Source organism: Xenopus laevis, chromosome 4S (genome assembly GCF_017654675.1).
Source record: "Xenopus laevis strain J_2021 chromosome 4S, Xenopus_laevis_v10.1, whole genome shotgun sequence".
Classification (NCBI taxonomy): domain Eukaryota; kingdom Metazoa; phylum Chordata; class Amphibia; order Anura; family Pipidae; genus Xenopus; species Xenopus laevis.
In genome coordinates, this window is record NC_054378.1 from 4,133,896 (window position 1) to 4,145,186 (window position 11,291).

At 39.9% G+C, this 11,291-nt stretch overlaps 1 protein-coding gene across 2 annotated transcripts in view; it reads left to right on the top strand.

Annotated features, from left to right (window-relative positions):
* Positions 1-9,074, top strand: part of LOC108714918 (AP-2 complex subunit alpha-2) — a 44,093-nt gene extending 35,019 nt beyond the window's left edge. For both annotated transcript variants that reach the window (XM_041560799.1, XM_041560800.1), the window contains 7 exons: positions 1,433-1,515; positions 3,022-3,111; positions 4,647-4,770; positions 6,009-6,125; positions 7,195-7,264; positions 8,672-8,806; positions 8,902-9,074. In XM_041560799.1, the coding sequence (XP_041416733.1) occupies positions 1,433-1,515; positions 3,022-3,111; positions 4,647-4,770; positions 6,009-6,125; positions 7,195-7,264; positions 8,672-8,806; positions 8,902-8,979 (697 nt within the window). In that variant the 3' untranslated portion in view covers positions 8,980-9,074. The remainder of the gene's footprint in view (positions 1-1,432; positions 1,516-3,021; positions 3,112-4,646; positions 4,771-6,008; positions 6,126-7,194; positions 7,265-8,671; positions 8,807-8,901) is intronic.
* Positions 9,075-11,291: the final 2,217 nt, after the last annotated feature.

The window sequence follows — 11,291 nt, forward strand, 5'->3', positions numbered from 1 at the left end:
CTCGCCAAATAGTGAATGTGGTCCGGGGGCTCCAGCCCCAGACCCCACGCTTTAGGGTACAGCAAAGGATAAGCCGGAACAGGGCCGACCGACACTCAAATGGATCCACAGGACCAGGGAGGATTAGTTAAAAAATATTTTATTTATACAAAGTTAAAAAATATGTATCTCCATCCGCCCTACGCGTTTCGCACCCACTTAGGGCACTTAGTCCTGGGCTTTTCTCCAGGATCACTACAGGGTTCCATTGTGTCGTTTCATGCTCCATAATAATATTGCACTGCTGCTTTAAACCATTTGTACCGAGCAAATATCACGTGCTTATATCTGTGTTTTATTAGTCATTATGATGAACTGAATACGATGACAATCTCCCACCAATAGTGATTATATGTACGTGATATTTGTACGTGTCTGGGGGCTTCTCTCCTACCATTTCACCCTTTAACTGCTTCCTTAGCCTCTGCCGAATGAAGTCACATTGTTATCATCAACTATACAAGTTTGGAACCTGTTATCCAGAATGTTCTGGACCTGGGGTTTTCCAGATAAGGGATCTTTCCATGATTTGGATCTTCATACCTTAAGTCTACTAGAAAATCATGTAAATATTAAATAAAGCCAATAGGCTGATTTTGCTTCCAATAAGGATTAATTATATCTTAGTTGGTATCAAGTACAAGCACAGACAAAAAATTAAAAATTTGGATAAAATGGCGTCTATGGGAGACGGCCTTTCCGTAATTCGGAGCTTTCTGGATAATGGGTTTCCGGATAACAGATCCTATGCCTGTTTTTATTTATCTATCTATCTCTCTCTCTCTCTCTATATATATATATATATATATATATATATAAAAATATTTGTAAATGGGTGCACACCAGGAACGTTTAACACCAAGTTACTTAAAACATACTTTATTGTAGAAAATTATAAAAACAGGCCAACGTTTCGGTCTCCTTCTCAGACCATTATCAAGACTTGATAATGGTCTGAGAAGGAGACCGAAACGTTGGCCTGTTTTTATAATTTTCTACAATAAAGTATGTTTTAAGTAACTTGGTGTTAAACGTTCCTGGTGTGCACCCATTTACAAATATTTTTATTCTACTTCATTTATGGGTAGCACCTGGGTCATTTACCTCTATTTGGAGTGCGGAGAAAACTCAAGGACTTTATATATATATATATATATATATATATATATATCTATCTATCTATCTATATCTATCTATATCTATCTATATCTATCTATATCTATCTATATCTATCTATATCTATCTATATATATATATATATATATCAAAAATCCACATGCTCATCATGACAGCATTTGCCTTTAATACTACAGAAGTTATTTTTCCTTTTAGAGCAGCCCTAGTACAATGATAATTCAGCATTTCTTCTGCGATTTCCCATTTGTTTTTTTAGGTTCATCTGCAAGAACAATGGCATTCTCTTTGAGAATCAGCTGCTACAAATTGGTGTGAAATCAGAGTTCAGGCAGGCTCTAGGTAAGTGAAAATAAGAAGTTGGGGAGCACCAACCATCAATTATAGGGCACAGGGGATGGCGTGCAGGGTCAAATAAATTAAATACATATCAGAAACTGCACCCTCCCATCCATTATCGGAAGACTCGCGTGTATTTATTAAACAAAACTTTTAACAAATGATTAAAACAAAATGTCCAGTGTGGATTAGTTAGAATCAAGATTAGTAGCAGGAAGATGGATTGACAGGAGGCAATTGGCTGGTTGTTGGGTATGCGGTTATTTTATGATCAGGTTATCAAACCTATTGCCAATGGTGCTATATTGCATAGAGATGCACTAAATCCAGGATTCGGTTCGGGATTCAACCAAATCCTTGTGCCTGGCCGAACCGACTCCTAAATTAGGGGTCGGATAGGGAAATCACATGACTTTTCATCACAAAAGAATAATTTTTTCTACTTTTTCCTTTCCTGCCTGTAATTTGCATATGCAAATTTAGTTTGGTATTCAGCCAAATCTTTCACCAAGGTTTTGGGGATCTAGCCAAATCCCAAATAATGGATTCAATGCATCCCTGATATTGCATACGCAGTATGACCTGGTAATGAATCATAAAACCGGCAGAGTCACCCATTCAATCCCACATCAGACACCAATAGTGATGCACCGAATCCACTATTTTGGATTCGGCCAAATCATTCGCAAAATATTTGATCCGAATACCGAGCCGAATCCCAATTTGCATATGCAAATTATGGGGGGAAGGGAACATTTTTTACTTCCTTGTTTTGTTACACAAAAATCGCGTTGCTCTGATCCTGCCCAGGCTGGGACTGGTGCATTTGAGGCCCATCGGGTTGCAAACCTCGAGGGGGACCCGCGCCAGCGCACCCACACGCATGTGCAAAAACCCGCCGCACAGATTTTTTATAAAGTTCCGGATGATGGGGAGCGAGTCTGGGCCCAGTCCAACGCTGCCAATACACCTGTAGGTCACCCATTCTTTAGGCACTTTCCTACCTGTGAGGAGGACACAGAGCAGAAAATGCCAGTGGGAGGCGGGGACTGGGTGGGCTGGAGGCGGGGACTGGGTGGGCTGAAGGCAGGGAGGAGGTTAGTAGGGATCTCCGTGGGGTGGGCCCTTCGGAAGATTTCTTTTTGTGGTGGGGCACACAGTTAGAGTTCTGCAGCGGGTCGGGTACCCGCAAAAAAAGCGGAAGGATTTTCAGGTGCAGGTATACCCGCGGGTCTCATCTAAATGTCTTATCTTATGTAATATTGTCTATATTTTACTCCTTTTAAAGTTTTATGACACGTGTTTCTGTCCCTGCCCACGTTTGATGACGTTACTTCCTGTTTGATGGTGGTCGTCGGGTTGCGGATAAGGCAGTTGCGGGTTGGGTAGCGGATCAAACCACAACCCCCCTGCATGGCTATTTATTTTTGGCTCTATACAGTTTTATCCTAGGGTACAAGATTCAAGGAATAATAAGTAACATTCTATTTCCTCCTCCCCTTTTTTTAGGCCGAATGTTTATTTTCTTTGGGAACAAGATGTCCTCACAGTTTCAGAACTTCACATCCGCTTTAATATGTTCAGAAGAACTTTCTGCCAATATCCTTCTCTGAATAACTTCTATGAGTATGTAATGTGTTCCGCTGTTGGTATAAGAGAGGTAGGTACGTGGCATCCATAGCAAGAGCTCTGGGGAACACTGGTCTGTATAGGAGGCTTGCACAGAATAAGCCTTTGCTCAGAAAGAAGCTGATGCCATTCCTACAAAGCAAGAGAGAGGCCTGGATACAAAGTGGAAAATGTTTTATGGTTGTGATAGAATTTTATTTTGTCAGATTTGGGTGGCGCAAAATGTAACATTGCCACGGAAAAATAACCTGTTTATCCTGCTAATGGATACATTCTCATCTTTAAAGGGCAACGAAAGTCTAAAATAGAATAAGGCTAGAAATGCTGTATTTTGTATACTAAACATAAACATGAACTTACTGCACCACAAGCCTAATCAAACAAATGATTTATGCTTTCAGAGTTGGCCACTGGGGGTCACCATCTTGTAACTTTGTTATACATCTTTGCAAGACCAAGACTGTGCACATGCTCAGTGTGGTCGGGGCTGCTTAGGGATCGTCATAAATGATCAAAACAGCACAAGTCAAATAATATCTGCCAGAAGCCGATACAGCAAGACTGATTAATAATCAGAATATACAGACTGCACTGGGTCCTGTGTTGTCATGTAATCTTATGTGGATTTTATAGTTTTTGTATTGTTTAATACAAACTTTCTCCGACTCTGCAGAACCAGTGGCTGCAGCAAAATAATCCTCCAAATAGAATCCCAGTTTATCTGTTTAAATCTGGCTCCATGATCTTTGTCCCTGCAGCTGGAGTTGGAAACAGTAAAGGGGATGTAACGGCAAAAATAAAATCCAATACAAATCTCTACACAGTCGCCGACTGCTCTACAGGGAAACAAACAAAGCTGCTTGAGTTCTGCATGGCTAGGAAGTAAGGTGGGGCCCCCCCTGCTGTTCATAAGTATGATTGTTTCCCTGCAGAGCAGTTAGGGACCGTCTGACAATTCCTATCCACAGCAGTAAATGAAGGGAGAATTTCACTGCATACAGTCAGGTTTTTTATAAAAATGGTACACATTTTTTAATTAAAGTATATTGGAGATAGATTTCTTTTTCATTAAAGAAAGTAAAAATTGGATTTTATTTTTTTGCCTCTACATGCCCTTTAAGAACTTTATTTCGAAACTATTTGCCACCTAAAACCTGCCAAATTGCTGTTTTAGTCAATGGGAGAAGTTTGTCAAAAAACACGGAGCAACAAGAGGGAGCAAAATAATTGATAAAATATCACCTTTAATAGTTCATCTTTAAACAAATCCAATACATCCCGACATAGAACTGTGCATCATATGCTTTATGCGTCTCGTGGCGTCTTGCTACTTCTAAAGTTCAAATTGAATTTGATTCGAGTTTTCGGGTCTTCTATTCACTTGAGTTTTGAAAATTCGTTTTTTTTTTTTTAAATAAACTCACATGAACTCGAAGTTTGACTTTTGATAAATGTGCCCATGAATGTCCGCAATACCCGGTACTTTTTCCTTGACTTCTGATCATGTCTGAATGTGCAGTCAAAGCCAGCAGAGACCACCATCGATGGAGGGGCACAGGCCCAGCAGGTGGTGAATGTTGAATGTGTGCAGGAATTTACAGACACTCCTCTTCTAAACATCCAGTTCAGGTATGTGTATGGGGTTGAATTGATATTATCTTCTTGAATCGTTGCTTTTGCAGCCGTGGGAACTACATGACTTGTTACCAGAATGGAAAGCAATTTATATTGTTGTGTGACTATGAAGATTTTCATTCATCCAGGTCATGGTATATCTAATATAAGTAATTAAAAATAAAATAAAAAACAACTGGACTTGCTGAGTAATTATTGAAGACATTTCACTACTCATCCGAGCAGCTTCTTCAGTTCAACTGACTGGTGTGGGAAGTCCTCGGCATATAAACTCTTCCACTAATCCATTACAACGGCACTTCACTTGGCCTTCATTTTTTCCCTTTTTTTATAGTGTTTCATTATTTGCCTTCTTCTGACTGTTTCCAGCTTTCAAATGGGGGACACTGACCCACCTCAAAAACAAATGCTCTGTAATAGTGACGTCGTGCAGGCCAGCCTGAAATCCACAGGTTTACCTGGCGGGTTCGGGCCGACTCCTGCACAAAATCTTCGGGTCGCGACCTAGCAGTTCCGGCACCGGAATTTATAGACTTCCGCCTGCCTCCGCCCCTTCTGTGATGTCACTGTGGGGCGGTCTATAAATAAAAGGCCGCAGCGGCCCCGGGTGCAGTTTGGGATGCGGCTGGGTTAGGGTCGGGTGCTGGTTGAAAAATTCTCGAACCGCACATCCACTACTCGGTAAGGCTACAAATATATTGTTATTGCTACTTTTAATTCCTCCTCTTACTATTCAGGCCTCTCCTATTCATATTCCAGTCTCTTATTCAGGAAGCAGACCTTGCGGCTACAGGGGGGCCCAGGAGTTAAAGGGGTCCTAATTCATATACAGTTTCAATAAATATTGGTAAAACTAGTCAACCTTTAAGCATTTTGGGAGCCTGAAAAATAATTTGCTGTGGTGCCCAGTAATATTTAGTTAAGCCTCTGCTCTTATTCAAAGCAATGCATGGTTGCTAGGGTAATTTGGACCCCAGCAACCAGACTGCTGAAATTGCAAACTGGAGAGCTGCTGAATAAAAAGCTAAATAACTCAGAAACCACAAATAATAAAAAATGGAAACCAATAGTAAATTGTCTCAGAATATCACTCTCTACATCATACTATGAGTTAATTTGAACAACCCCTTTGATCCTATTGGGCCCCACATGGGAGCCTCCCTTTCTACACTCCGTTCTGATGCAGCATTGGACTTTTCTAGATAATATAAATTGTTCCTTTGTTGTTCTAGATATGGAGGAACATTGCAGAATGTGTCGGTGAAGCTGCCTATCACACTGAATAAGTTCTTTCAGCCGACAGAGATGAGCGCTGAGGATTTTTTCCAGCGTTGGAAGCAGCTTAGCAGGTAGAGAACTGTGCTGAACAGCTGGGATATGGGAAGATCTGATCTATTCACTGCTATAGTGTTGGCCTTGTTTGTGCTTTTGTTTATATAGTGAATAAAGTACCCCCTGTTGTAAAATATAAGGATATTATAAGTCACCGAGGAGTTTCCATGACCATATAAAAGCACGAGGCTTCTTTTAATATCCTCATATTTTCCAACAAGGGGTATTTCATTATAATATAAACGTTTTAGTGAGTCATGTGATCAATGAGACATCACTAAGCTCAGTTTATATATGATGACATCACTAAGCTCCGTTTAAATATGATGACATCAGTAAGCTCCGTTTGTGTATGATGACATCAATAAACTCCATTATATATGATGACATCACTAAGCTCCGTTTATATATGATATCACTAAGCTCAGTTCATATATGATGACATCATTAAGCTCCGTTTATATATGATGACATCACTAAGCTCCGTTTATATATGAGGACATCAATAAGCTCCGTTTATGTATGATGACATCAATAAACTCCATTTATATATGATGACATCACTAAGCTCCATTTATATATGATATCACTAAGCTCAGTTCATATTTGATGACATCAGTAAGCTCCGTTTATATATGATGACATCACTAAACTCCATTATATATGATGACATCACTAAGCTCCATTTATATATGATATCAATAAGCTCCGCTTATATATGATGACATCACTAAGCTCTGTTTATATATGATGACATCACTAAGCTCCATATATATATGATGACATCACTACGTTTATATATGATGACATAACTAAACTCCGTTTATGATGGCATCAGTGAGCTCCGTTTATAAATGATGACGTCACTAAACTCCGTTTATATATGATGAGATCAGTAAGCTCCATTTATATATGATGACATCACTAAGCTACGTTTATATATGATGACATCACGAAGAGCTGTTTATAAGGATATCATTTTCAAGATATTCATGGCTTTTGTGTATTATAAGGATACAACGTGAAACCTTTGGGATGCTTGCATTAAGTTAGTAATAAATCCTAATTTTGTTATGTCACCCACAGCCCAAATCAGGAGGTCCAGAAAATTTTCAAGGCAAAGGACCCAGTGAATACAGATATTATAAAGGCCAAGGTGAGTGCAGACACAGCTCACAATCAGAATTTAAAGAAGCAGAATGGTTCAGAGAGAATAATGCGATTCCACTAATATAGTTTAACACCCAAAGCTTAAAATGTTAATTCAATTTTATTTTTTTTTGACACTTGATGGTGATGTAATGCCCTGAGGTCACTGTCACTTTTCAGATGGGATTGGGGTTCCTTCTGTGTAATCTGTTAGGATCAAGGGTCTGGGGGGCTCGTTCAACTTCCTATATATATATAAATCAGTGTTCTATAATCCCTAAATGGCATTAAGGCCTGATACAGGTATTGGATCTGTTATCTGGAAACTCGTTATCCAGAAAGTTCTGAATTACGGAAAGTCTCCCATAGACTCCATTTTATCCAAATAATCAAAATTTTCAAAAACAATTTCCTTTTTCTGTGTAATAATAAAACAGTCGCTTGTACTTGATCCCAACTAAGATATAATTAATCCTTATTGGAAGCAAACCCAGCCTATTGGCTTTATTTCATGTTTATATGATTTTCTAGTAGACTTAAGGTATGAAGATCCAAATTACGGAAAAGATCCGTTATCTGGAAAACCCCATTCTGGATAACAGGTCCCATACCTGCATAGGTTCCAGTGAGGCCTGAAATGCTGCCATATTTTTCAGCTATGAAGCAACACTCAGTTCTGCTACAGTCAATTTAGTTTAAAGTAGGGATGCACCAAATCCAGGATTCTGCCTTTTTCAGCAGGATTCGGATTAGGCCGAATCCTTCTGCCGAACCGAATCTGAATCCTAATTTGCATATGCAAATTAGGGGCAGGGAGGGATATCGTGTGACTAAACAAGGACATAAAAAAATGTTCCCCTTCCCACCCCTAATTTGTGTGTGCAAATTAGCGTTCGGTATTCAGCCAAATCTTTCACGAAGGATTCTCGGGGGTTTGGCCGAATCCAAAATCGTGGATTTGGTGCATCCCTAGATGATGTTGTGGGGTATGCCACACTGGATATGAAAAGTATTAACAGTATGCTCCAAACATATATACAGGTATGGGATACGTTATCCAGAAACCTGTTATCCAGAAAGCTCAGAATTACGGAAAGGCCGTCTCACATAGACTCCATTTTATCCAAATAATCCTTTTTCTGTGTAATAATAAAACAGTAGCTTGTACTTGATCCCAACTAAGATATAATTAATCCTTATTGGAAGCAAAACCAGCCTATTGGCTTTATTTAATGTTTACGTGATTTTCTAGTGGACTTAAGGTATCATAATTACGGAAAGATCCGTTATCCGGAAAGCCCCAGGTCCTGAGCATTCTGATTAACAGGTGCCATACCTGTATTTATGTATAAATATGTCTGCTTTTTTATTTTCATGTCTAACGGAGTTCCTCATAATTCTATTTCCATGTCAGCTCGTTGGATTTGGCCCAGCTGTCCTGGACAATGTGGATCCAAATCCGTCCAATTACGTCGCTGCTGGAGTCATTCAGAGTAAAAGTCGACAAGTTGGCTGTCTCTTAAGGCTGGAACCCAACGAGCAGGCGCAGGTAAGTTTCAGTTGTGCTTTTTGTGTGGTTCTTGAGTGAGATCGGGCTCTGAGGTGTGAGGATTATGCCGTTACATTATTTCATCTTCTCTGTAGATGTACCGGCTCACTATACGCACAAGCAAAGAAGAAGTTTCCCAGTCGTTATGTGAGCTGCTTTCTGAGCAGTTATAATCCGCCATCATGCTGGCCCTGAAACTCCTTGTCTTTGTGATGTCCCACTCCTGCCTCCCAGTCTTTCATCTCCACGAAAATAAATATTACCTACACATCGGTGTCTTCCTGTTATTTACAACCATTATCCAATTATCACTTCATTTATAACTGTAACCCATTTTTGGCCACCCCCCTGGTGCCAAAGTGGTACATCGCAATATTTACATGACTTACAGGTCCTGAGTCCCCTTTGCTAGGTGAAAGGGTACTGGGAATTCTTCTCTTTGACAGTGCCTCCACCTAATGGAATCCCGGAATACACCTGAGGATAGTCCCATTAGGAATAACATGAAACACGTTATTATATTAAAACCATAACTTTATATAAGGAAAGTGTAATTTAAAGGGGAAATAAAACACATTTACATCACATCAAATATAACCCACTCCCATGGGAACCTATGGCAGTCCATTTCTTGGCCCTCCATGCCAAGCAAAGTCCCGCAACTCCTTTGGCAGACAAAGAGTCTCAGTCCCTTTTCCCCAAAGAGCACAATAGGTCCCAAGTAGCAATAGCAGCCCAAAATACCTTTCCCTCCGGTTAGGTACTGACTCCCTCGTGGCAGGCATAAACAAAGCCCATATCACAAATGGAATATAGCTGGATCCTCTCTTCTTCTACCCTCCCCTGGCATCACTCACCTGAGGGCTCACACACAGAGCTGGTAGGCTCACCTAGAGCTGGAGCAGGCATCCACAGCGATGAATCCATTCCATAACATATGCAGCTTGTATTAGCTTCCATAACATAGCTCTCAGCACTGTCTATACTGCGAGCACACTGTTGCTAAATCCAAAGCTGACTGTAGCTCCCAGCACTATCAATAGCACGAGCACAAAAGATGTCCAGCTAACTCCAAACTGGCATGGTTGAGCGTTCCAGGCTTTTGGAGTACCCTGCATTACCCCACACTCCTTTTAGCCCCTACATCTTTGCGTGAGTTCTGTCCACCTTTCTACATGAAAGTGAAAGTAGGAATCCTCCAGCAGTAATGGCTGCGAGCACATGGCAGTCTCCTTTTATAGGGCACAGCGACACCTTGTGGCTGCTTTTGGGATCAGCCATGTTGCACCAATCCAAGAGCTCTGCCCTTGGAAACTCTAGGAGACCCTGTATCCACCATGAGGCTCCAAATGAAAAGGGGAACTTACGCCTCGGGGTCCCTACATAACCATAATCTATATCCATGACCCAGGGCATTGCAGGTCTTTCCTTCCTGTTTTAGCAAAACAAAAACTGACCTTTATTTAATCAGAATAGAAGCAAATATATTTAATTACTGGATTATTTCATCATCTTTGCCAGAAGACAGACATTCATGCTGCTTCATCACAACTATTTTTAATTATAATACTGTTACGCAATAAACCCAGCCTTTAAAAAATAAGTTCCTTCAAATATATGATGACGGGTTTATGGAAGATATCTAGCAGTGGTAATTCTAAAGCATGGGGACTTGCTCCAGTTTCTTTAGACAGTGCAGGTACGGGACCTGTTATCCAGAATGCTTGGGATATACATGCCGAATGGTCAAAGTCAAATTTTTAAAGAGACAGTACATGATAAATTTCGATATTCGAATTTTCAAATTTATTTTAAACTTTTTTCAATTTTTTTTTCAAATTCGAATTTGGACTATTCCCTAGTCGAAAGTGCACAAAAAATAGCTCGAAATTCAGATTTTTGTCATTCAAAAGTTCACCTCGACATTTGATAAATCTGCCCCATAGAGAATGATTTCTCAGTAGTTGAGTATTGCTGGGAAAATGCTGCTGGCAGGATTCCCACACACGTATGTCATCTGGCACTCCCCAAATGCTGCACAAATCTACCTCTTAAACTCAGCTTGGAGGCTTTTGTGCTACATTAGGAAATAAAGGTGAAATAATTGATTGCACTAAAACGCTTTATGGGATAAAGAAAACATTACTGAACTTTCATAATGAAACTGCATTGAAATTCAACCCTATTTTATCCTCTAAGTCACACACAGCAAAGTTGTTCTGAATTGTTGTTCTAGATCACCTCTATCAACACTAATTTACACAAAAGATAAAAATCGAATCTGTACATTGCCCGTGCCCTTTTATGAAACTCAATCAGCCGTTAGTTTCAAGTTTTGAGATAAAGGATTCCTAAAGTTGGGAAAGGCCTAATAAAATGTTGGAATCAATAAGTCACTTCGATCTTTCAAAAATTCCTGCAAAAACTTAATGGCTTTGAATCCTGCAAAAACATTTTTATCATTCCCAATAAATTCTAATCGGAA